This window comes from Podarcis tiliguerta (genome assembly GCF_965153285.1).
Source record: "Podarcis tiliguerta genome assembly, chromosome: 9".
NCBI classification, from domain to species: Eukaryota; Metazoa; Chordata; class Lepidosauria; order Squamata; family Lacertidae; genus Podarcis; species Podarcis tiliguerta.
In genome coordinates this window covers 14,875,930-14,901,937 of record NC_139542.1, presented here as the reverse complement: position 1 = coordinate 14,901,937, position 26,008 = coordinate 14,875,930, and the positions used below count along the sequence as shown (strand labels likewise).

At 45.2% G+C, this 26,008-nt stretch overlaps 1 protein-coding gene across 17 annotated transcripts in view; it reads right to left on the bottom strand.

The window, feature by feature from the left end:
• Positions 1–26,008, bottom strand: part of PTPN13 (protein tyrosine phosphatase non-receptor type 13) — a 170,088-nt gene that overhangs the window by 83,657 nt on the left and 60,423 nt on the right. For 11 of the 17 annotated variants that reach the window (XM_083398108.1, XM_083398120.1, XM_083398124.1 and 8 more), the window contains exons 3-7: positions 17,772–17,941; positions 15,401–15,466; positions 12,147–12,332; positions 8,322–8,415; positions 2,112–2,672 (exon numbers count right to left, since the gene is read on the bottom strand). In XM_083398108.1, the coding sequence (XP_083254234.1) occupies positions 2,112–2,672; positions 8,322–8,415; positions 12,147–12,332; positions 15,401–15,466; positions 17,772–17,941 (1,077 nt within the window). The remainder of the gene's footprint in view (positions 1–2,111; positions 2,673–8,321; positions 8,416–12,146; positions 12,333–15,400; positions 15,467–17,771; positions 17,942–26,008) is intronic. The other 6 variants (XM_083398111.1, XM_083398114.1, XM_083398112.1 and 3 more) reach the window with 1 other exon arrangement.

The following is a 26,008-nucleotide window of genomic DNA, read 5'->3' as shown; positions in this document are numbered from 1 at the left end:
GCAGGAGGAGGGTGGGCACGGAGTAAATTTTGCCAGCGCTTTATTTTTCTGTGGAAAATTTTCCATTTTGTAAGTTCATTAGTAAAAATGAATGTGCGCCAGCCGCAAACAAATATTAAGCAGGGCTGGCAAGCTTCAAAGCTTTTAGCTTTGTTTACTAAACAAGAGTACAAGAAACATGCTCAAACAGATCGCTCTCTAGGAGATCAGGAAATTTTCTAATCAAAACCGAAAGTTTTGCAATATAAATTATCCTATGCAACTTCGCCCAGTTTCTATAGGCAAATTTTGCAATTCTTAATTTCCTGGAAAGGAAACAAGCTAAATTCGCACAAACTGTTGAGGGTGTTGATAAGAAGGAAGAAGCTTCTCAAATCGTAAGCTTGCCTCCATAGAATGTACTAAGATTCCAAAATTATCAGCTGCCTGTGTGTGTGACAGCTGATTGTTAATTTTAATATTTCAGAATGGAAGCAGTATCCTGTGGGGTAGTTATTATATGAACAATTGCCATCTTGGCTCCTCCCCTTCCAAAACATTCCTTAAAGAGGTCATTGTTATAAAACACCCCTTGTGTAACAGAATCAAAGTGTTGCACCTAAACATGTATACTCTTTCTTCCTTTTGTATCCTAAGTCTCTTAGATTATAAAATATTATTTTTTCTCAGGTGTGAGAAACCTCCAGTCCACAGGTTGAATTCAGCCTTCAGGTCTCCCTACCCTATCTGACCAGAAAGACTATCTCCAAGCCGCGCCCCACACCGGTTTTGCTTCAGGCTCCTCCTTGGCCATTTCTCCCTGACTGGAATGTGTCCAGGAACTGTGAAAATCCTTCTTGTTCGCTTGCCTTGAAGAAGGGTGGATAATTCTGCAGGATAATTCTGGGAGTGTTTTGGGGAAACAGATGTGACCATGTGCTTTCGGTATTACAAACACTCCAGTTAGTAGGAATGATAATACTCTTCCCCTCTTGATTTTCCCTTTGCAAGTATGGTACTACAGGCAACCTGCTTTTCATGCGACTGATGTGTGCACAATCGCACATGCGTGCAAGAAGCCGAACTGGAAGTGACCTGGAAACGTCATAAGAGACGTCACTCAAAGGGTAGGGTGGAACGGGGTATTCTGGCTGCGCGCAATGACACGGCTGTGCAAATCGGGAGTTGCCTGTGTGCACAACAATCACACATTTCATTGAAGCTGGAAGAGGTTGGATTTTTCACTCTACAAACAGTACGGGCACAAGAATAATAGGAGAGGGAAAAGTGGTGATATTGGACTGGCAGGAATAAGCCTAAGATGGACTCATACTTATGTGTTACCACACCACTTCTTTCAAACAACTGAACACAGATTATTTCAGAAACTCTTAAAACAACCAGTGGCCTATCTCCATAGTGCAGGTGGGAGATTGGTAACTGTGGCTCCCCTAAGGCCCCCTAAAGAGCTAAAGACTTGGTTGAGATTTGAATCAGGGACTTCCTAGCTTATGCCCTTATGGCATTTCCACACACAAAGTTTAAGCTGCCAAAATTGCCTCATAATGTGAAACCTAAAATGGCTAAGTGCAGCGTTCTTCAACCTTGGGTCCCCAGGGATTGTTGGATGACATCATTCCCAGCTGGCTTAGCCAATGGTTCCAGATGATTCGAGTTGTAGTCCAACATCATCTGGGGATAAAAGTTTGAAGAAGGCTGGGCTCGAAAATGTCTCTCTTCTTCTGGTCTGCACTAACAAGGAAGCAAATGTGAACACAAACTGCAGAGGGAAAGACTGCAGCGATTAAGGTCACAACTACGTCAAGACATTTTAAACACTCGTATACCAAATTTTAAGAGTTATAGCATCCCCCAAAGAATCCTAACAACCCTCAGAACCTTTAACAGACTACAGTTCCCAGGAACAGTTTATCAAATCAATCATTCTCCCCAAGGAACCTCTGAGAATTATAGCTCTGGGGTGGGAATAAGGACCTCCTAACACTTAGCACCCTCAACAAACCACAGTCCCAAAGGTTCTTTGGGGGAAGCCATGATTGCTTAAAGTGGTTTGAGACTGCTTCAAAAGTGCAGGTGGAGCTTCAAATGTGTATGGCACAAAATTCACTGACCTTCAACATTCATGGCTCCTCTCAGCAACTGCAACTTCTTCTGCCTCTCTTTGATCCTGTCAAAGGCACTTGATAAGGCTGCTGATGTCGACGTCTCTGGCACATAGCGCCCCTGATCTAGTTTTTGAGGGCCAAATATATCGAGGGCTATGCTCCCGTCAGAATATCTGCCCTCCTTGTTTCTCGTAGCTGCCGAAGTCCGTACTGGGATTGTCCCTGCATGATGATAGTGTTTGTGGGAATCCCCAGCATGGTCTTTCTGGGCCACTTTGTCAGCTGAGCAGAGCAGATCTGAGGAGGAAGCCCAGACTTTCCGCTTGGGGCCAGCATCCGCTTTCCTTTCCAAGTCACTAGCTCTACACCGGTAAGGGCAGCCGGCATCCATGTCATCTTCACGGCCAGAATTGTAATCGGAGGAAGCGCCCTGGCAAAAGTCTTCCTCGCCTTGAAGACCTCTGAGAGACAAGAACCCCATGGACTTACTAAGCCTTTTGCTAAGCATGGTCTGTTCAAAGAACGGAGCCGGGAGGACCTCTGGGCCATCAGCCACTAAGCTTCTTCCTGGAACAAGAAGAATCCATCTTGGATATGTACAGCTTTTCCCGCTTTTCAACAAACAACGATGTTTTAATTGGTTTTTGAAAGGTTGGACAGAGTAACAACGAAAGGTTTTCTTTACAAGGCAAGTGTGACAGCTTCATATAATGTATGAATTCAATGGAAAGAAATGGCAATATTATATTTTGCATTTATTTACTGCAGAAGTAGACTTAAAACATAGCTTCATGGACATACGGTGGTACCTCGGGTTACAGACGCTTCAGGTTACAGACTCCGCTAACCCAGAAATAGTACCTCGGGTTAAGAACTTTGCTTCAGGATGAGAACAGAAATCGTGCTCCGGCGGCGTGGCGGCAGCGGGAGGCCCCATTGGCTAAAGTGGTGCTTCAGGTTAAGAACAGTTTCAGGTTAAGAATGGACCTCCGGAACGAATTAAGTTCTTAACCCGAGGTACCACTGTATCTGCCATTTTTCTCAAGACGATGGAGCGGTAGTGAATAGGGAGCAAAAGTTAGCCTCTGCCTTGATAGTTACAGTTCTCTATAGGAGTGAATGGCAAAGACTTCCACTTAACGGCACTGTCAAGGGCTGCAATCCCAAGTCCATTTAAAGGTAAAGGTACCCCTGCCCGTACGGGCCAGTCTTGCCAGACTCTAGGGTTGTGCGCCCATCTCACTCAAGAGGCCGAGGGCCAGCGCTGTCCGGAGACACTTCCGGGTCACGTGGCCAGCGTGACAAAGCTGCATCTGGCGAGCCAGCGCAGCACATGGAAATGCCGTTTACCTTCCCGCCAGTAAGCGGTCCCTATTTATCTACTTGCACCCGAGGGTGCTTTCGAACTGCTAGGTTGGCAGGCGATGGGACCGAACAGCGGGAGCGCACCCCGCCGCGGGGATTCGAACCGCCGACCTTTCGATCGGCAAGCCCTAGGCACTGAGGCTTTTACCCACAGCGCCACCCGCTCCCATAAGTCCATTTACCTGGGAGTAAACTTTGCTGAATTCAATAGGACTTATACATCAGAGTAGACATGGTTAGAACTGCGCTGTAAACCTGTCCTCTGCCATTAAAAATGGGACTTAGCAACCCAGCTACCCACCTCCAGGAATCCTACAGATATTAGTATGAAATGTATGTCTGCTTTTTTAAAAAAAGCCAAACACAACTATGGCGCAATGTACCCCACAGGGGCTCATGCAGTATGATGGACACTTTGGTTGCATATATAAGGTAAGATTAGTTACCATATTCTGAATAGCAGAAACAGGTGTGTTCTCTCAGAAAGAACTAAATTGCCTCGAATATGCCACAACAAAAATTGTATTTTTATCTCTTATCCACCCCACCCCCCCAGATCCATATGCTTCTCCCATGAGAAATCCTAAGTTTCAGTTGCTTCTCAAAGGCACATATAGACATAATAAATTCCTGACGGCAATACAGGGAAACTTCGGTTGTTTCAACTTTAGCTCATTGTCTTTTCCTGTCATGAAATAAAAAAACGCAACTTCCCTATAAAATCCTGCCCATGTACCTCACAAAGTGACCACAGAGACCAGTCAGTGGTAGATTCAGTTTTTTAAAAAAATTCAGTTAAGCACTACCACAAACCACCAAACATTCTTGAACTTTATTCTGGGACAGCCTCCTGATTATTGCCAATGGCTCACGGAGATGGAAACTTCGATGGAAGTTTTGTGTTGTGAGCAGCAGGAAAATAAATCTTGTTTCCACATGGAAACAAAAAGAAAAAGGTCAAAGGGTGCATTAGAAGGACGGGACTAGATTCAGTCCAAGAGATAAATATAGCCTCTATCCCCAAACTGTCAAAGATAAAGTACATCAACAGCATACGCAGTTATATAATGCTCAATCAATTGTCATCGCTGATGCAATCGCACTGCCAGCAAGCCATGGCCTTAAACCTCAGACCAGTTTCAAAGTAGTCACACCGATGTTAATGGATTTACACTTGAGCAAGTCTAACCCCTCTCACTTCTGATGCTCTTGGGACTTTTTACTTCCTTGACATGAGATTGTTTTGTCTGCCAACTCCTGATTTCTTTTCAAAAGTGCTCTCATGATCCATCTTCTCTGCCATGCCTAACCATCACCATCCAATTTCCCTTAATTTATATTTTCTGCCAAATGTCTTTAACATTTACTCTCTCTTTTGTCCTGCTGAAAACCTTACTCCTCATTCACCATAGCTGCGGTTTTGAATCCAGCTTCCCTCATTATCTTGATGGCTCTCAACGATAAGCTGCTAACGATATTCTCTTAACAAAAAACATCAAGGCTCTGTGTCTGCAGTTTACAGCAGCTGCTTTTAATACTGGTTTTGGCTTCAGTTTCTGAAGTTCTCTTCTAGATCTAGTTGTCCATAGGTCTTTCCAGCTGCTCTCTTCAGAGCACCACTCCACTCGTACCAGCCACCTACTGCCCACGAGGAAGAGAGTGCTCTATGCTGAAACAGACAAGGTTTTCAGCTGCTGCCAAAAGGGCATCACTATAGTACCAGCCTTGTTTCACTTAGGTAGTCAGTTGATCATTCTAGGTTCCTTTCAAATAATAATAATAATAATAATAATAATAATAATAATAATAATAATTTATTATTTATTATTTATACCCCGCCCATCTGGCTGGGTTTCCCCAGCCACTCTGGGCGGCTTACAAAAAAATATTAAAATATTGTGATACATCAAACATTAAAAGCTTCCCTAAACAGGGCTGCCTTCAGATGTCTTCTAAAAGTCTGGTAGCTGTTGTTTTCTTTGACATCTGGTGGGAGGGCGTTCCATAGCAAGGGTGCCACTACCGAGAAGGCCCTTTGCCTGGTTCCCTGTAACTTGGCTTCTCGCAGTGAGGGAACCGCCAGAAGGCCCTCGGAGTTGGACCTCAGTGTCTGGGTAGAACGATGGGGGTGGAGACACTCCTTCATGTATACTGGACCGAGGCCATTTAGGGCTTTAAAGGTCAGCACCAACACTTTGAATTGTGCTCGGAAACGTACTGGGAGCCAATGTAGGTCTTCAAGACCGGTGTTATATGGTATCGGCAGCCGCTCCCAGTCACCAGTCTGGTTGCCGCGTAATATTCCATCCCTCTTTTGCTTCTCACCAGTTGCTTCCAAGAGAAAAGGAGGGGAGATGGTGAGAATGGAGGTGTGTTTTGGAGGGTAGAAGGCAGGGCTGTCAACAGGCTAAGCAGACACATAGTAAAGATACATGAGATGGAGGATTAAATGGGGTTGGTTGAATGTGGGGTGGAGGGTGGGAATAGGGACAAGCAGAAACAGTGGAAATTGGAATTGGAACATAACCTTTTCCCACTTTCATCCCTTTCTTTCCTTGTGGGTCCACACTCCCCCCCCCCCCCAATAAGATGCCAAGTTTTTGGGATTATACTCCGAAGGGGCTTATTTATGGAGTCCCGCATAAGATTTTCACTAAACAGCAGAGGAATTAAATTATTAAGTTCTGTGTACATTATTAAAAGTAATTGTAACTATTGCTCTACTTTAATAGTGACACCCTGATACAAATTCTGCTATTTAGACACATGGGTCCCATTGTTAAGGAATTCACCATAAAGAATTAGATAAATATTTTAGCATCGCTTCACTCTGGAAGAAAAGTGGGGGGCGGTGTATATATTTTCATATTGAGTATCAGTCTAAGAAATTTGCAGCTAGCATATAAACCACTCACTATTCATCTCACGGTTACAAGCATTACACCACCACAACAGCCAAATAGATCCTGCTTTTTATTGGATGCTTAATCTTCCCACGGGAGAAATGCCCTGAAATACTTGTTAAACACTGAAGATAGATGGCACATAAAGTAAGAGGAGGGAATTAACAATGTGGATTTAGTTCAGGGTGGAAGAAAAGGAAACACACAGGCACACCCCCCCAAATCGGGCCTATACAAGACCTAGCTTATGCTATGCCAGACTGGGCAAGGTGAGGATCAGATTCTGCCGTCTTAGGATACTGAATTATGAGTCTCACAAACTCGAAAGCCCAAATGTGGGTTGTGTTTACTCCTGACTAGCTTTGAGCTTTCAGGCCTTTCCAGGAGCTATTTGCTAGGGACAAGTCTCACAGAATCATAGAACTGTAGCCCAACTCACCTGCAATGCGGGAATTTTTTGCCCAATGTGGGACTCATGGCCCTGAGATTAAGAGTCTCATGACTCAGGTTAAAGTGTTGGGCGCCCACATGATTCTACATCTGCTCACCATCATGAGAAGAAGTGGGGGAGTCTATTCCAGGCTGCAGAATGGCAGGTGTATTAAGGAGGAGAGAAGTGTGTATTTATGGGAGATAACTGCATTCAGATTAATCTATTCTTTTATGTATAACATTTCTATGCCTTCCTCTTCCCAAAGAACTGTAGAGTGGCCTATGCAGTACAGACCCGGAGGTCTTATTTTTCCCCCATCTGAGGATATGGTATGGAGCAGGCATAGGCAAACTTCGGCCCTCCAGATGTTTTGGCCTACAACTCTCATGATCCCTAGCTAACAGGACCAGTGGTCAGGGATGATGGGAATTGTAGTCCACAACATCAATTTTGCCTATGCCTGGTATGGAGCATGTGAAGTACTAGGACTCTTATTGAACTGAGAATCAAACATGTGGCACATGTTTCTCTATTACAAATTAGCCACCACAAGTGTGTATGTGTGAGCCTGAGTCCACACATGTGCATGGGGGGAGATTCCCCCCCCTTTCCTCTCACAACACAATTCAGCCGAGCCCCCTCCCGCCCCACTCTGAGCTACTATTGAAAGGTAAAGGTACCCCTGCCCATACGGGCCAGTCTTGACAGACTCTAGGGTTGTGCGCCCATCTCACTAAATAGGCCGGGGGCCAGTGCTGTCCGGAGACACTTCCGGGTCACGTGGCCAGTGTGACATCGCTGCTCTGGCGAGCCAGAGCCGCACACGGAAACACTGTTTACCTTCCCGCTAGTAAGCGGTCCCTATTTATCTACTTGCACCCAGAAGTGCTTTCGAACTGCTAGGTTGGCAGGCGCTGGGACCGAACAACGGGAGCGCACCCCGCTGCGGGGATTCGAACCGCCGACCTTTCGATCGGCAAGCCCTAGGCGCTGAGGCTTTTACCCACAGCGCCACCCGCATCCCATGAGCTACTATTAGGGGAGTCTTAATTGGATTGCGGAGGGAGGGGGGAAAGCTACCTTCTCCGCTGAAGCTCCTATCCTGATTGGCTTTTTTACTCTTTAAAATCGAGACACGCTAGTTGCACTCATGACATTAGCACTGCATCTAGTTTGGCTTCAAGATGCTTCCCTGACCAAAAAAATGTGTGAACATGTCTTGTATTGAAGTACAATTTCTCCCTCCCCGCCCCCCTTGTACTTTGGATACACGTTCAGGTTTTCCCTCAAAGCTGCCACCATGCGCTCAGATTTTTGCCACATCACCAGTGTGCCACTTAAACTGTGGCATCTAGGTGTGAGGTGAGCAATCTGCTTTCAGGGGCAAAAACCTGTCAAGCTGGTCACAGCACCAGGAGCAGCTCTGCTTCCTTCGTTGTACTTGTCTGCAAGGCAGATTAAAAAGCACTCTGGATTTCCCCAACATTAACACTCCCTTCATTGCTAAACACTCACCTGTGGGAAGTCCTTTCCCTCTCAGCCTCTCCCGGATGGCCTGGCTCCTGTCAGTCTGCACCTTTCTGTCCCCAGTGCAGGGAAGTTGATCCACCTGTTTAGAAAAAAAAGAAGCAATCAAGCAGATCTGAAAAAATGCCGTACACATTATTTCAAACCATTTGCAGCATTTTATGCATTATATGCTTCCATGCTCCTTTCAGATCAGAACTCAACCAGCTGTTCTAGGATGGTTGAATATTGTGTTGTTGTTGTTTAGTCGTGTCCGACTCTTCGTGACCTCATAGACCAGAGCACGCCACACACTCCTGTCTTCCACTGCCTCCCGCAGTTTGGTCAGACTCATGTTTGTGGCTTCGAGAACACTGTCCAACCATCTCGTCCTCTGTCGCCCCCTTCTCCTTGTGCCCTCAGTCTTTCCCAACATCAGGGTCTTTTCCAGGGAGTCTTCTCTTCTCATGAGGTGGCCAAAGTATTGGAGCCTCAGCTTCAGGCTCTGTACTTCCAGTGAGCCCTCAGGGCTGATTTCCTTAATAATGGATACGTTTGATCTTCTTGCAGTCCATGGGACTCTCACGAGTCTCCTCCAGCACCATAATTCAAAAGCATCAATTCTTCGGCGATCAGCCTTCTTTATGGTCCAGCTCTCTATTGTGCTACATGCATGTAAAACTCGTCAAAGGCTCATTCTGCTTCTTATCCCTAGTGTTCTATAGCATGAGGCAGTCATTAGACATTTTATTGCTATGGTTCTCTGTTTTGGCATATATTTTACAAAGTTTCTTTCTGAGTACTGGTCATTGACCTTAATCTAAAGAGATTTCTTGGTTCTAGGTTCAATTCCTGGCATCTCCAGGCAGGGTTGGGAAAGGCCTCACCTGAAACCTGAGAAAGCCACTGCCAGTCCATGTTGACAGGTAAAGGGACCCCTGACCATTAGGTCCAGTCGTGGCAGACTCTGGGGCTGCGGCGCTCATCTCGCTTTATTGGCCGAGGGAGCTGGCGTACAGCTTCCGGGTCATGTGGCCAGCATGACTAAGCCGCTTCTGGCGAACCAGCACAGCGCACGGAAACGCCGTTTACCTTCCCGACAGAGCGGTACCTATTTATCTACTTGCACTTTTGACGTGCTTTCGAACTGCTAGGTTGGCAGAAGCAAGGACTGAGCAATGGGTGCTCACCCCGTCGCGGGGATTCAAACCGCCGACCTACTGAGCAGCAAGTCCTAGGCTCTGTGGTTTAACCCACAGCGCCACCCGCGTCCCGTTGACAACACTGAGCTAAATGGACCAATGGCTTGACTCAGTGTAAGTTGGCTTCCCGTGTTCTTAATATCACAGGCGAAATCACCAGATTGCAATTGACCTTGCAGGCCTGAGGCAGCTGAACAAGCAGGGAAAGCTGGTAATCAGGGCAAAACACACAGCCCTTTGCGCCTTGTAATTATTTGGTCAACAGAAATCGAGACGTGCTGGTCAGGAGCCAAGGAGAGGGCTAGCATTGCGGAAGCTGCATCTTGCGTTGACTCACAGCTTTTGTCAACATTCTGCATGACACACATCGCACATCCCTAAATGTCTCCTTGCTACATGGTTTGAGCCCTGACTGCACTTGCGAGTCTGTCACTCTCGCATTTAAACAAACAGAACAGTAAGCAGTGCAATTATTTGATCCTATCAGCAGCATGTCTCCAGCGTAATTTAAAAAGGCAAGATGCTGCAGGCCAAATTTTATCCTAGTTTATCTTTGGCGAGTTTTGCCAGCATAAATCTGAGGCATTGTTACACAGTAATAACAGGCCTATGAGATCTGATGAATGAATTGACTTACTGGACAGAATTTAGACATACAAAGGAGGATATAGGCTAATGTAGTTTGGCATCATTAATCTGTCAGGGATATCCATATCCTCAGCCTGCCAGGTTGTGCGTAGTCATGAGGTACTTTTCAGGGTCAACTCGACTTTCTTCAGGGCTGGAACTAAGCTGAGTAGGTGTGCAGAAAAAGTACTGTATTTTTCGCTCTATACGACGCACCCGACCATAGGACGCACCTTGTTTTAGAGGGGGAGAACAAGAAAAAAAATCTCCCCCTCTCTGCTCAGCGCCCCTTCAGCGAAGCGGAAGGAGAAACAAAGCCCCTTCCATTTCTCCTCCCGCTTGGCTGAGGGGGCGCTGCGCAGCTCTCCCTCTCTGCTGAAGCCAGGAGAGTCGGTGCACACCGACCCCTCTCTCTCTCCAGGCTTCAGCGAAAGCCTCCGGAGTGCGGAGGGAGCGCTCCCACTGCGCTTCGGAGGCTTTGCGTTGCTTCGCGTTGCTATCGCTGAAGCCAAGGAGCCTGCATTCGCTCCATAGGACGTACACACATTTCCCCTTAATTTTTGGAGGGGAAAAAGTGCGTCCTATAGAGCGAAAAATACGGTAACTTAAAGGCCATCTCAATTTAAGGCAAAAGATCTTCCTCCTTAGACACCATGTCACAGCTGTGACTTCAGCTGATTAAAATGAGCAGCTGAAAATTCGGAGCATGGTCATCTGAAGGCGAACCTGGGAAGTTCCAAGGAAAGCAAACATGGCCATTCTGGAGAAAGTCTAGAATATCTGTTGGCTCCCAGCCAGCTGAAAGGAAAAGTCTGAAGGAAGTACTTGAGGGGGAGTGAGAGGGGGCCCCATGTGTGTGAAGGTGGGGGGCTCCCACTTCAGAACTTCACCGTCAAACTCTTGGAGGATGCTAACCTATGCAGAGGTGACATGAAATGAGGAGAAATTTGATGCAGTTGGCATTTAAAGGCAAACCTATCTGATCAGCACTTCCTGAAATGATATGAGAACCAAAACAGAAATTCTCCAAACTTCCCAGCCAACTAATATGTACAAAAATGCATGTGCTGGGGTAGAGTGTGCATAACAATGCATATATTTGTGAAAATATCATTAAAAATTCTTTATATTAGGGGAAGTTGCTTTGAAAAAAATGTATATATTAGGAATACAAACATACGCATAGGGGGAGAATTTTGTACTTAAACTTTGATGAATTTTCATGTGGACTTTTTTTTAATAATGCAAACTGATGTGGAAATATGGAGAACTGAACATAAGACTGAAAAGAAAAGAAAAGAAGGGAAACCAAAGCTGACAGACTCACCAATCCCTAGATGTGAGGCAGGGGGCGCTTTGCACCCCCATCATTTCCCCCTCAAGTGAGGGCCTGAGAGCAGTGAAAACTGTCTCCTTCAAGTATGCCAAGGGGACAGAGAAGAAGGGTTATATTTCTGTGTCTTTGTAACAGGAGGATTTGCATGCTACATGGGGCACTGCAGATGGCACTGAAGCTTACAGTAACATGTTCCTCAGCAAGTAATGACGGCTGTGGAGCATGGGATCTATAGTCTTATGTCGTTAAACCAAGGAAGGAGGAAGAACTACAAATCCCATGATCCCATTCTAGACAATCCCAACCACATCTTAAAGGCAGGTCTTCAATACCTTTCCTGTGTCTAGCAAGTCTCCCCTACTTTGGGTTAGCTTCTCCCCCTTTGCAAAGATTTGGGGGGGGGGGTGATGAGCCGGGGGGGGGGGGGCTTTGAGCCTTTAGTAAGAACTCCCGGAAAAAGGGAATGGTTTTCAAAGCAAAGTGTGTGTGTGTGTGTGCTCTCTCCCATCACCAGCTCCCTTGCAAATCTCTCACGAGCCCTCTGAGATCCTGCTCTGAAATCTGTGTTGAAAACTCTGTTGGATGTTTCTTTAAGGGAGGCTGGGAAGGTGACTTCACAGTAGCTCTGCCAACTTTCAACGGTTGCTCAACATGCTCGTAAACACTTACCCCAGACAAACTCCCCAGAACCAGTTTCACCAACTGTTTCACATATGAGAAGGAAGGGGCACAGCTGCTGTTCCGGATGTGAGCACTGCAAGCGTCCAGAACTGTCCGCACAGACACACGGGCATAAACAAGGTCTTCGCACATGCTAAGCAGTATGCTGTTCAAGTGATCCCCAAGTTTAATGGGCTGGTGGTGAAAAGAAAAGAGCAGAAAAACCTGGTTAGCATCTGCCTCCTCCTCGTTTTCATTCTCTCTTAATAGATCATGCCAATATCGGCCTTAGAGTGACCCGACTCTCAGTCCACACTTGACTGGCAGTGGCTCTCCCAAGGATAAAAGCACAATATAAATGGTTAAAGCACAAACAAAACAACTGCAATCTTAAGCCCTGTAAGAATAATTGCAAAATAATATATGGAGGCAAGTCATGGAAATATGATGCAGATAAAATTGTTTATATTGCTAGGAAAACATTTGTTGTAAACCAGTAAAAAGCAGGAACTAGTAGTTCACACCTCTACGGTTTAAATAAGTCCACAACTGTATGGTTTAAATAAGATGGGGTGATTACTCTTGATAAGCTATAAAACATGAACTTCTAATTGTCCACATAGGCCGGTATTATCTGTGCTGTCTGACAACAGCTCTCCAAGGTCTCAGATGGAACCTAACAGACCAGATCCAGGCATTTTTGGAAGAAACTGATTTTCTGGATCCATTTCAATTGTGGTTTGGGCCCAGTATTGGAACAGAAACTGCTTTGGTCGCCCTGTATGACGATCTCTGTTGAGAGAGAGATAAGGGAAACATGTCCCTGTTAATTCTTCTCAACCTCTCAGTGGCTTTTGATACCATTGACCATGGGAACCTTCTGGAGCAACTGTCTGAACTAGGGGTGGGTGGCACCGCTTTGCGGTGGCTCCAGTCCTACTTGGGTGGTCGTTCCCAGAGGGTGTTGCTTGGGGAATGTTTTTCAGCCCCGTGGAACCTTCAATGTGGAGTTCCGCAGGGCTCAATCCTATCCCTACATGAAATCTCTAGTTGGCGTTATCTGGAGGTTTGGAGTACATTGTCAGCAGTATGCTGATGACATTCAGCTCTATTTCTCCTTTACATCTGCAGGTGAGGCAGTGGAAGTGCTGGTCTCGCCTCAGTAATGGACTGGATGAGAGCCAACAAACTGAAATTCAATCCTGATAAGACTGAGGCACTGTTAGTGGGTGGTTCCCTAGACCAGATGGGTGGGGGATTGCCTGCTCTTGATGGGGTTACACTTCCTCTGAAGGAACAGATTCGTAGCTTGGGGGTACTCCTGGATCCTTGCTGTCGCTTGAGGCTCAGGTGGCCTCAGTGGCCCAGAGTGCCTTCCATTAGCTTCGGCTGGTGGCCCAGCTAAACTCCTATCTGGACAGGGATAGCCTAACTACTGTTGTCTTTGCTCTGGTAACCTCAAGGTTAGATTACTGCAATGCGTTATACATAGGGCTGCCTCTGAAGACGGTTCGGAAACTTCAGCTAGTGCAGAATTCAGTGGCCAGGTTGCTCACCGGAGCAAGACGGTTTAAGCATATTACACCGATCCTAGTATGACTGCACTGGCTACCAATTAGTTTCCAGGCCCAATTTAAAGTTCTGGTTTTGACCTATAAAGCCTTAAACAGCTCAGGACTGCAATATCTCAAGGTTCTTTCCATATGAACCTACCCAGACCCTGAGGTCATCTTCTGAGACCCTTCTTCATCTGCCTTCTACTTGAGAGGTCCAGAGGGTGGCAACATGAGAATGGGCCTTCTCTGCAGTGGCTCCCCATCTGTGGAATGCTCTCCCCAGGAAAGTTTGCCTGGAACCTTCATTATACACCTTTAGGTGCCAGGTAAAAAAGTTCCTTTTTAACCAGACCTTTGTTTGATTTGATTGACATCCTATGCCCTTTTAAAATGTGGGGTGGGGTGGGATGGGAGGTGATTGGATTTTGTTTTTATTTTGATTATGTGTTTTGTGGTTTTATACTTTGATTTTATTCTGTGAACTGCCCTGAGACCTCCAGGTAAAGGGCGGTATATAAATTCAAAAAACAACAACTCCATCTAACAACTACAGTGGTACCTCGGGTTAAGTACTTAATTCGTTCTGGAGGTCTGTTCTTAACCTGAAACTGTTCTTAACCTGAAGCACCACTTTAGCTAATGGGGCCTCCTGCTGCCGCTGCGCTGCCAGAGCACGATTTCTGTTCTTATCCTGAAGCAAAGTTCTTATCCTGAAGCACTATTTCTGGGTTAGCGGAATGTGTAACCTGAAGCGTGTGTAACCTGAAGCATATGTAACCCGAGGTACCACTGTATTACTTGACCCCTTTAACTGGAGATTCTAGGGACTCCGCACAAAGCATGTGGTCTGCCACTGAGCTATGGCTCTTCCCTTGACCCAAACACTGTTGCTACATCTGTCCCGAAGAACAGCAATGGGCAGGTTCTCACAGACATGTTTTGCCACTGCCTGCCATTCAGCTGCAAGTCAATGGAACTGCCTCTGCAAAGTGCAGCATTCCAGCTGACTTCAGGTAATAGGAAGAGTTCCATTTGCAGTAACCGGTTCGTTTGCAGATGGAAGATACCACTTGGCACTACAGATAACCAGAAATGCGTGCAAATGTGTGAACCTGGACCTAAGTACGTCTGGATCTACTTGGCCGTAACACAGAAACATGATACGAAGAGAGTCAGAAGGAAGGAAGCAAACTGACTGGACAGCTGGAACCAGCCTAGTCTTGTAATTAGTGGACAACACCCAAACAGCTGGGAACTGCTTACATTTTTTCCTGTATTACTAGTTGATCATCTCGTATATTCTGTTGGAAACCCACACTCAAGGGTGTACACCCTCGGTTGATAGGATGACTTCCCAGCCACCAAGGGCTTTGAGTTTTGTATTTCACTTTCAAGCTTTCATAGTGGGTGGTTATCTTCTGATGACATGCCCTGTCTAGCACTGCACACTGACTATTATTTTACTCTGTTTGTTCATTGGCAGAAGCGTAAGTAAAAAAAGTAATACTCTTCCCATTTGGCACCAGTTCCTCCCATCTGTGGTCATGACATGCTGGGATGGAGGAAAGGTTAGGCATTCTACCTTCTGCTTCCTACTTCTCCCCAGCCGTTTGCCTCCTCCCAAAACCACTTTGCAGTGAGAAAAGCAAACAGAAGTTGCCTGGTAACATATTATTACGCCCCCAATAACATCTCTTCACTACTCACCTGGCTTTGCGGGACATCATAGTCAGCTCCCCAATAAAGTGTCATTCCGAGAGAATAGATGTGGATCTGCAACACAAGAGACATGTGTGGAATTAATGGGGTAGCAAAGGCATCTAATTGTGCTTGCAATGTGCAGGGAAAAAAGAGACAGGAGGGAGTTAATACAACATGGAATCTTGCAAGACACTTGAGAAAAACCCCAAGATGTCTTATAACCACATGAGATGCATTTTATGTGAAACAGCTGCTGCAGAAAGTGATTTCTTATGAGAATTGGCAGTAATATATAAAACTCTTCAGTCTGAGCACAGAGAACTAACAACTCATTTCTTAGAGATGTTTTTCCTAAAACATGTCTGGCTCTTTTTTTTTTTTTTACAAGGCAGGAGTGGATTTCAAAATCTGCACATCCCTCAAATCGGCTACAAAGCCGAGTATTCCTGGCAACAATAGAGTTAATGCAGTTGTGGGTTTGTTTGTTTTTTAGTTTGAATTTAGCAAGTGACCAACAAGGCATTCTTTTGTCTGTCCAGCAGCCTGCCAGAAATTTATCACCGAGTACATCATTTCTTTGGTTTAGGAATGAAGTCATAACCCAGAGGCTCATGCAACCCTGTCATTGTATTTCAGGAGGTCATCATAAATGGGAATTTGCTTTGGCTTGTAGCACTTTTTGTGGAACATGCTCAGATTTCAGGAACAGGAGCTGAAAATAAAAACAGATTCCCACTCAGAAGCTCTCTTGATGAACTATGGCCGAAACAAAGCAAAATATTGAAAGCCAGAAGTAATTAGAAGACACAGTGTGCTTAGCAGCACAGTATTATGAGATGGACTTGCTTTCTAATTAAAATAATAATATGTGCTTTAAAAGATTATTTTTTCATGCTCTGTTATTGACCTGAATATTTTTTTTACTCCCAACTGAGGAAAAAATTAAGAGGCAAATAAACTGAAGACACAAAACTGATTTGCTTAGTTACTTGTCCTCAGATAATGACTCTGTTAACATAAAATGAACAAATCATGGTTTGGTCATTATTAGCATGCCTCAGGCTTGCACACTCCCACCATCCTCACTCTTAGGTAAAGGGAAAGGACCCCTGACCATGAGGTCCAGTCGTGGACGACTCTGGGGTTGCGGCGCTCATCTCGCCTTACTGGCTGAGGGAGCTGACGTTTGTCTGCAGACAGTTTTTTCTAGGTCATGTGGCCAGCATGACTAAGCTGCTTCTGGCGAACCAGAGCAGCGCACAGAAACGCCGTTTACCTTCCCGCCGGAGTGGTACCTATTTATCTACTTGCACTCTGACATGCTTTCAAACTGCTAGGTTAGCAGGAGCTGGAACAGAACAACGGGAGCTCACCCCGTTGCGGGGATTCGAACTGCTGACCTTCAGATTGGCAAGCCCTTGGCTCTGTGGTTTAGACCACAGTGCCACCCGCACCCATCTTATACTGTACCTTCCTGGGTTGAGCAAACCCTAGTTTCTCAGTATGTCCGGTATAGTTCATGCAAACTATGGTTTGGCTTCAAAACAAGAAGCAGAAACCCAATTCAAGCCGCAGTTTCCAATTCTAATTTGATGGCAAAACTATGGCTCGCACACACCATAGTTTATAAATAATGACCAACTGTGGTTTGCTCAAAGCAGGAAGTGGGAAAGGGAAGGAAAGAACAGGGCATGCAAGCCTGAGGTACAGTTGTGATGTTCAAACCATGATTTGGCTACTATGCACCAGCTAAGTCAAAATCCTTTAAATCACTTGATTTTCTGGTCGTGGACTATATTTTGAAAAAACGAATGAACGGCGGTGGAGGAACGATGAGTGGCGCGCGAAAGGGCTCCGGAGAGGGGCTGCTTTAAATGGCGGCGCTCGAGGGGGGCACTCAGCCAACTGTGGCTCCTGTGTCTTGCGAGCGGCAGGGGCTGGCAGCGGCGGGACAATGAATGGCATGCGAAAAGGCTCTGGAGAGGGGCTGGTAGCAACAAAGCCCAGCCCCCTCCCTCCTCTAGGCAGGGCAGGGAGAAGCCAGGAGGAGGGAGGGAGGAGGCGCTGCTGCCACCCTGTGAGGGAGAGGGAAAGAACATGCGCCCTGGCAATCCACACAGCGAATCCTGGACCATCCGTGGGCCGGATTTAGAAGGCAATTGGGCCTGATCCGGCCCGCGGACCTTAGTTTGCTGACCCATGTTCTAATCTACCCACCATGCACCTGTTTAGTGTATACTTTCATATCCCATCCTTCCTCCAGTCTGGAGCAAAGGGTGGCTATCAGTGAATAAATAAAAGCAACACACCACCCATGAAACATCATTAAAACCACAGCTTAAGGAAACACTACAGAAGAGAGATCTGATCACAGTACCTTTTCGACATCAGAAAGAGACGACAGCGATTGATTCTGGAGGACTTCTGGCGCCGTGAATGCTCGCAGGTCTTGGCTGGAAACATTTTCATCTGTGAAGGATACACTGCCGGATGGAAGAAGCAGGAGAGACCATGGGGAAATGATGAATCCCAGAGCAGTGGGATCAGCTGTAGGTGGAAGGAGGGAACCAGCGTCAATTAAGATAGCAGACATGTATTAAAAAAGGACTTTTCATGCATGCATTTAATTACCCTTCTTGTCCCAAGGCACCTCTGGTGCACAGACCTAATTAGTGCCTCTAATTAGCCTCCTTATTTGGTTTGCAAGGTCGTTTTGGCTAAGCCACACCCATCAGCCCTGTCCCTGATGCTGGGGCAGGTAAGATGCAGCTGGGCTCAAAGGGGGTTTGCAGGCACTCAAATATCAGCTGCAAAGCCCCAGTGAACAACATTTTGAAAGCAACAATGACCAGCTGATTGCCAGGGCTTGCAAAGCACTGTGAAGTGGGCCTCAGTATGCACTGCCAATCAGCTGATCATTGGGGCGTGCAAAGTGCTGCTGTGCTCCACCTTGCTTGCAACTTCTTTTGGAAAACTTCCAGTGCTGTGAGCGCTCCCAGGTTTTGGTTGGCCACAAGCATCCACTTGACCACTGTGAGAAAAGGATGCTGGAGTAGACTGTCCTGATCTAACAGGACTCATCTTAAGTTATTAGGCTGAGCCTTTACCTGCATGGCAGGTAAATAGCACAGGCAAAAACAGGTCATAGAATCATAGAATCATAGAGTTGGAATAGACCACAAGGGCCATCAAGTCCAATCCCCTGCCAAGCAGGAAACACCATCAGAGCACTCCTGACATATGGTTGTCAAGCCTTTGCTTAAAGACCTCCAAAGAAGGAGACTCCACCACACTCCTTGGCAGCAAATTCCACTGTCGAACAGCTTTTACTGTCAGGAAGTTCTTCCTAATGTTTAGGTGGAATCTTCTTTCTTGTAGTTTGGATTCATTGCTCCGTGTCCGCTTCTCTGGAGCAGCAGAAAACAACCTTTCTCCCTCCTCTATGTGACATCCTTTTATATATTTGAACATGGCTATCATATCACCCCTTAACCTCCTCTTCTCCAGGCTAAACATGCCCAGCTCCCTTAGCCGTTCCTCATAAGGTATCGTTTCCAGGCCTTTGACCATTTTGGTTGCCCTCCTCTGGACACGTTCCAGTTTGTCAGTGTCCTTCTTGAACTGTGGTGCCCAGAACTGGACACAGTACTCCAGGTGAGGTCTGACCAGAGCAGAATACAGTGGCACTATTACTTCCCTTGATCTAGATGCTATACTCAGCTGATGTCACTGCGATGTCAGGTGACTGACAGCTGCACACCCTTGCACACTTATCAAATGGCTATGGTTCAGGCTCAACAGCTACTCATCCTTGTCTTACAGTTTTAACATCCTTCTGCTCCTGGTTTTTGCTGTTCTCCAGTTACACAAAGGAGTTTGCTACCTTATTCAGATTTGGCAGCCCCAAAACAGGATTTCTTTTTATTTGCATTATTTGAGTGATTTTGCTAGCAGTCCACACTTCTCCTTCCCCAACTCTATGAAGGCAGGAAATATTTTCATACGCTGTATTTTGTACAGTGGGACCCAACGCCACCTTGAATAGATGAACTAATGTTTCTTCCCCTGTCATTTTGTGTGCGCAATTACTCAGAAAACATCAAAGCCAGAGCAGAACGCTCCAAATTGGAATACCTTTCCTCCCTCAGGTTTCCTTTTTCGGCTTGAAAAACTAATCCATCAACTAAAAATTACTGCAACGGTGCCTGTCCGGACTAATTCTTAAAGGCAAAACTTAGAACCTAATTGGTGTGCTGGTGGGAATCTGTGTGGCGAAGGCAAAGGGCTGCACTCTTCACAAGAACTTCCATTCATGCTCCCTGAATAATGTTGCCATGAAGAAAAGCAAACTCTGAGATGATTCAGCCTACACTTGACCTTTTAAGAGAGGAAACCTTCTACCCCCAGAAATGGCAAGCCTTGTAACAATAAACCTCTCTGTAGAGAACTTGACCAAACTGTCAGCCACGCCAGTATGCGGTGTTTTTTAGTTATTGCGGAGGTTACTTCCTGTCTTAAAGGACCCAACACCTCTGGTGGGGGAAATCGTCCACTCTTGGGAGGGAGTGGGACATTTTTACACCATCTTCATCCACTTTTAGAAACTGTGAGTTAACGCTATTATATAAGATGACAGGAGAAGAGGACATGTATAAGGCCAAGTGGTAGATTGCACACAGAGTGGTCAATCGTAGCTCCCCAAAACTTGTAACTCGGAAGAGGATCATTGCATGCTGCAGAAAAAAAAAAATACATTTAGGAGTTTCATTCTTCCATCAGAAATAACCAATACTGAGAAGGGCTAAGCTCAGTGACAAGAACACATGAGCATATAACCGCCCCAGTAGCATCATCCAAATCACAACTTAAAATAAATGCATAATAAGAAAAGATGTCTAGAGGGGCCCCATTGTTGATCTGGAATAGGCAGGGCGGGCGGTTGTAGAGCAACGTGACAACTGGCTATAGAAGCTACAGGGACGGGGTTTCATATGCCATACTTGGTGCAGTGGGATCCAATATCACCTTTAACAGATGAACAAATGTTTTTTCCCCTGTACAGTCATACCTTGGAAGTCGAACGGAAGCTCCTGCAGCCAATCAAAAGCCGTGGAAGCCCCGTTAGACATTCGGGTTCCAAAAGAACAAACCAGAACAATCACTTCTGTCCTGAGTTCCAGAGAGTTCAGGATCTAAGGCACGGCTGTATTTTGAGTGTGCAATTTCCCAAAACATACTATAGGACTGCGATGATAGGGTGAAGGTCTTTACAACTAGGGTTTCAATGGAGATTTTTTTTTTTTTACTACAACTCCATGACCATTTGCAACACTGGCTGGGGCTGATGAGGGTTGCTGCCCAAAAACATTTGAAGGGCACGAGGTCACAGAAAACTGGCCCAGAAAAAAAGGTATACAAGGCCAATGCTTGCAAAGAAATATTTGAAGGCAACATCTTGAAGATCAAACTGGAGCTGCAGAATAGACTTTAATCTGAATCCAACCACGGCAAAAAGAAAATAAGAAGATGGGGTTTTCTTCTTCTTCTTTTGGGGTAGCCTGCTACATTTGCCAAACTGAAATCAGCCAAACACACAGACAAATGCAACCGCTTGCCAAATTTCTTGAGAAGCAAGCACAAAAGGAACATTACTGAGAAAATGTGAGGTAGAAAATCTAGTATGAAAACTAACTCCTTCTCCCTTGTTCACTCACAGACTCTAAGAGAGAATGCATGGATAGTCACAAAAGAGACAGTTCCAACATTCAGAAAACAGTAAGTGGTACAGGCCTCCCTGAAAGCAGAAAGTGAACTTAACCAAGGAGAAGACTAGGCTAGAACCATTAGACATAGCATCCTACTTTTTCACATTCAGGAAGATTTTGATGTGTGGCATCAATCAAATGTGTCATGTGCTCATCAACTTATGTAGACAGCTGCACCACATTCCGCTTCAGGTATGGGGGGATGCACTGAAACATGCAATTCTCTCCTTCTGGGAGATGATTTATAATGAACTGAAAAAAGTGTTTAAATACACATTCCGAAAGAACCCAGAAGCCTTTCTCCTGGCTATGGTCAACCAACAGGTTCAGGTGAAGGACAGGACATTTTTTATGTATGCCACAACAGCAGCAAGAATACTCATCGCACAGTACTGGAAGACGCAAGAATTACCCACGCTGGAAGAATGGCAGATGAAGATTATTGACTATATAGAATTAGCAGAAATGACTGGCAGAATCAGAGACCAGGGAGAAGAGACGGTGAAGGAAGATTGGAGGAAGTTTAAAGACTATCTACAGAAACATCACAAAATAAAGAATATTTGAGGACATCAGACTGAATTTAAAAGAAATATTAGCATAAATATTTAATGATTAAGAAAGACTAATGCTTTTAGACATATGGAAATGTAATTATGTTAAGATACCAAGATTAATTTGAACTAAAGATATGACAGAGGGGAAGAATTTACTGTCAGAATATAAGACCTATAATACAGAGTGGGAAGGACTGGGGAAGTCGCAGACCCAGGTTAATGTTAAATAATGCAGAGTCACAATGATTGTTTTTAACTTTTTCTTTTATTTTTTCTTGTATACTGTATTCTATATTGTCTGTAAGTGTTGTTTTTATTTTCTTTTTTGTATTTGTTTGTATTGTCTGTTTATTAATTGTTAAAATAAAAAATATCATTTAATAAAAAATAATAAAAAAAGAAACATGCAATTCTCAACCACTTTCTTGATAAATGCTAAGATTCCTGCTCTATGGAAACAGCCCCGTCTCTTTCTATGCAACCCTTCTTTGGCTTCTTGTCTCTCTCACGCCCCTTCTAGGCACACCTGACGATAATACTCCAGAACACATGGACCAAACTGCATTTCTCTCGCTGTGGTTCTAAATGTGCCCTGCTCTGACTGGGACCAGCCCTCCACCAGCCCCTGCAAAATGAATCAGGAAGTGGCTGTAGGTAAAATGATCAACAAACCTTTCTACTGACCTGGCTGGCTTTGTGCTAAGGATTTTACGAACACAGAAAGCCACTTTTTACAAACAATTAATTTAGTACCCCTGCTGTGGCAGCTACACATTCCACCTTTGCAGTCCATCTCTGCAGCCTAGGTATTGTTGTATGATTTCTCACTTCCTCAAGGAAAGGGATAAATTCCAGGGTCAGCAATCACAGAGGAAAAGTAAGTGTGAACAAGCCCTTAGATTTATTGCTTTATTTATTTGTGCATGGTGTTGTTCGGTTTTTTTAACCCATCCTGGGCCGTCAAAGAGAGGCTCTGAACCCTCAAGGGACCTTCAACTAACCCTCCGCTCTCCCTCTGCCTTTCTGCCTAATTTAAAAATGCAAAGTAATGTTTTCTTCGCCTGCTCCTTCGTAAGTGGTCCCATGTGCCATTTGTCACAGGGACGGACCTCTCTTTGAAAGGCTGTTCAGGCCTGAGGTAAAGGTAAAGGGATCCCTGACCATTAGGTCCAGTCGTGACCGACTCTGGGGTTGCGGCGCTCATCTCGCTTTATTGGCCGAGGGAGCTGGTGTACAGCTTCCGGGTCATGTGGCCAGCATGACCAAGCTGTTTCTGGCGAACCAGAGCAGCGCACGGAAACACTGTTCAGTCCTAGTCTAGTTTAAAGTCAAAGAACTGTAGGAGCAAGTGAGCAGGGCATTAGAGGTTACCCACCAGCAGTTATCACCCAAATAGCAGACCTGGTCACAGAGCTCCTGATTAAGGCAAGACGCGTTGTATATTCCTATTTAAATCACAGCAATTATTTCTAAATGTCCATCTCTATTCACAGAACTTCACGTATACAATGTTTAGGCAAATCTGTGCTCACTTTCCAGATGACACATTTCCTCTTTTCAGCGACCCGTTAAGTCACCATCCTATTCTTTTCCCTAGTTCATGGTGGGGGTGGCTCTCTTTTAAAGCCCTGAAGAGAGATCTCCGGATATCAGGAGACCATGTCCCAACAATCGGCTCCCATCAGCCAAGTAAGCATTCCTAACAAAGGAATAGCTGGCAGGCAGCCATGTCAATGGCCTATGCTCCTGGGTCCTCCTCTCGCACGCTTGCCTGGTCTTCTTTCGCCTCCTACACTGCCTGGCCTCTCGCCCTGGACTGAGTCTTGCCCCAGATCTCGTCTAGGCAAAACCACCCACTGCTCTGTCCCTTGTCGAGGCTGCGGACAGGGCTGTGCACTCTTTAACTCAGAAAATGTCAATTAAACAAAGGAAGTTGCATTATAATATGCCCCAAGAGCCTCCTGTTGTTCCCCTTCTAAATACCTCGTACCGTTGCATCCTCCGCAGCGACAAGGGAGGAAAACAAAGTGGTTTGCCATTTGGGTCCTCCCACTCAGAAGTCCTTTGATGCAGTGTGTCCATGTATAAAGTGATTTTTAAGTTGAGTTTTGCTTTTTTAAATACCACCCCCAAAAAGTCACTCCTGTTTCCGTCTCTGCACAGTTGCTCTCAAGTGACTCTCTTTTCCAAAGTCTTGTTGCTGCTAAATCTCCCTGCTCTCCCCACCCTCAAAATGCAGGAGTTCTTCCAGCGAAAGGGAATTTTAATCTTCTTTCCAGGACCACTGGAATTTTTGTTTTTTTGTTTTTGTATGGCCCTTGGTCAGTTGTGTGTTATTTTCAGCAATTAGCTACCAGATCGGTGAGCTAATTCTAGAGCTATGCAGCCTGTTCACAGAAGCCTTGTGAGTTTTAATAAGCACTGCCAGAAGACAACTAATTTTGTTTGTTTGGTTTTTTTAAAGCGTATATTTACGAAGGCAATGCAGCCTCATTATTCCGGCAAACAAGGCAATGGCACAAAACAAAAAAACAGATGGTTTCTTGCAATCTGTTTGCATGTGCCATGAAAAGGCAACCATTTCACAATTCAAGAAAAGCCAGAATTTTTTTGATCACGCTACTGGTGCAAAGCCATTCCCTTTGCCTCTCTCTGTGTCAACTCAATGACAGCATAGCAGTGAGACAGTGTGCTCTTGCTTAAGCTTCTCAGCCAGCCCCAACCCAAAGAAAAAGTGAACTGGGTGAATTAGCGTCAATCACTCTCAGCCTAACCTAACCTACCTCGCAGGTTTGTTGTGAGGGTGCTTTAAAATTTCTAGAAGAAGGGTGAGATGAAAACAAAATTAAACAGTAACTGAGCATACCTCAGTTACTAAAAAGCAGAGACATTACCTTGCCAACAAAGGTCCGTATAGTTAAAGCTATGATTTTCCCAGTAGTGATGTATGGAAGTGAGAGCTGGACCATAAGAAAGGCTGGTCGCCGAATTATTACTATTATCATTGCTTAAATTTGTATGCTGCTCTATACCCACAGGTCTCAAGGCGGTTACAACATAAAGTCACAATACAAAAACACATAATAGAAACAAAAACAAAAACAACTACGTACTCCAAAAGCACAACATAACGAAGATGCAATGAAAAATCACGCAGCATTTAGCACTGCGCATTGTAATTGCTACAAGAAGGAGAAAGGGAATTCTGCCAAGACCCTTCGCAATTTTCAACAGGTCTTTGGGGGTGGGGACGACAGTTGGGAACCACTGGTATAGTGGTCAGAAGGTCAGACAAGTCCTGGACAGACCCAGATCCAAATCCTGACTCAGTAATAATAATAATAATAATAATAATAATAATAATAATAAATTTTATTTATACCCCGCCCTCCCCAGCAAAAGCTGGGCTCAGGGCGGCTAACAACAATCAAAATAATCCAACATTCTAAAAACCTTTCATTATAAAAATTAATTAAAATCAAATTGATGGCAACCATTAAGCAAGATTCTGTGCAGATTGCCAGAGGAGGGGGTCAGGCTGCGCCCTGACCAAAGGCCTGGTGGAACAGCTCTGTCTTACAGGCCCTGCGGAAAGATGTCAGGTCCCGCAGGGCCCTAGTCTCTTGTGATAGAGCATTCCACCAGATTGGAGCTGCGGCCGAGAAGGCCCTGGCTCTAGTTGAGGCCAGCTAACCTACAATGAAACCTAACCTACCTCATAGGGTTGTTGTGAAAAACACAATGGAGGAGGGAGCAATTTTGCGTGCTTTCTGGTGCTCCTAAGAGGGAAAAGTAATAAATACAAAGGTGGTGCACTATCTCTCTAGGTCCTCCAATTCTTTAATTTTCAGGAGCCCTGCACTGTAACCTTCCACTTAAATATGGAAGCTCCCACCGCCATGCTATGATCGCTACAACTCATTTAGGTTTCTTATGCATACATATGCGCTCACTTACACAAGTTTGCAATTACTGGGTTACTGGTAGTGAGTACAAGAGGTCAACTGGAACATATTCAAAGGTTTTATGTTGCTAGGTAAGCCCAATAATTGTAAAGGATGGATTGAGTTGTCTTTATTATTCTTACGTTCCCTAACGAGGACTTGACAGTTTGTACAGAACCTCCCTGTTTCGCAATATAAGTCCTGGACAAGGCAAGAGCACTCCCTTTCCTTACAAGAGTTGGCACCTCCCATCCGCCGGTCACGGTGGCATGAATGTATAAGCGGCACCGTGAATATTTACTGATTCAGTGAATCTCCCGACACGTCAAGACTGACAAAATTTCGTCA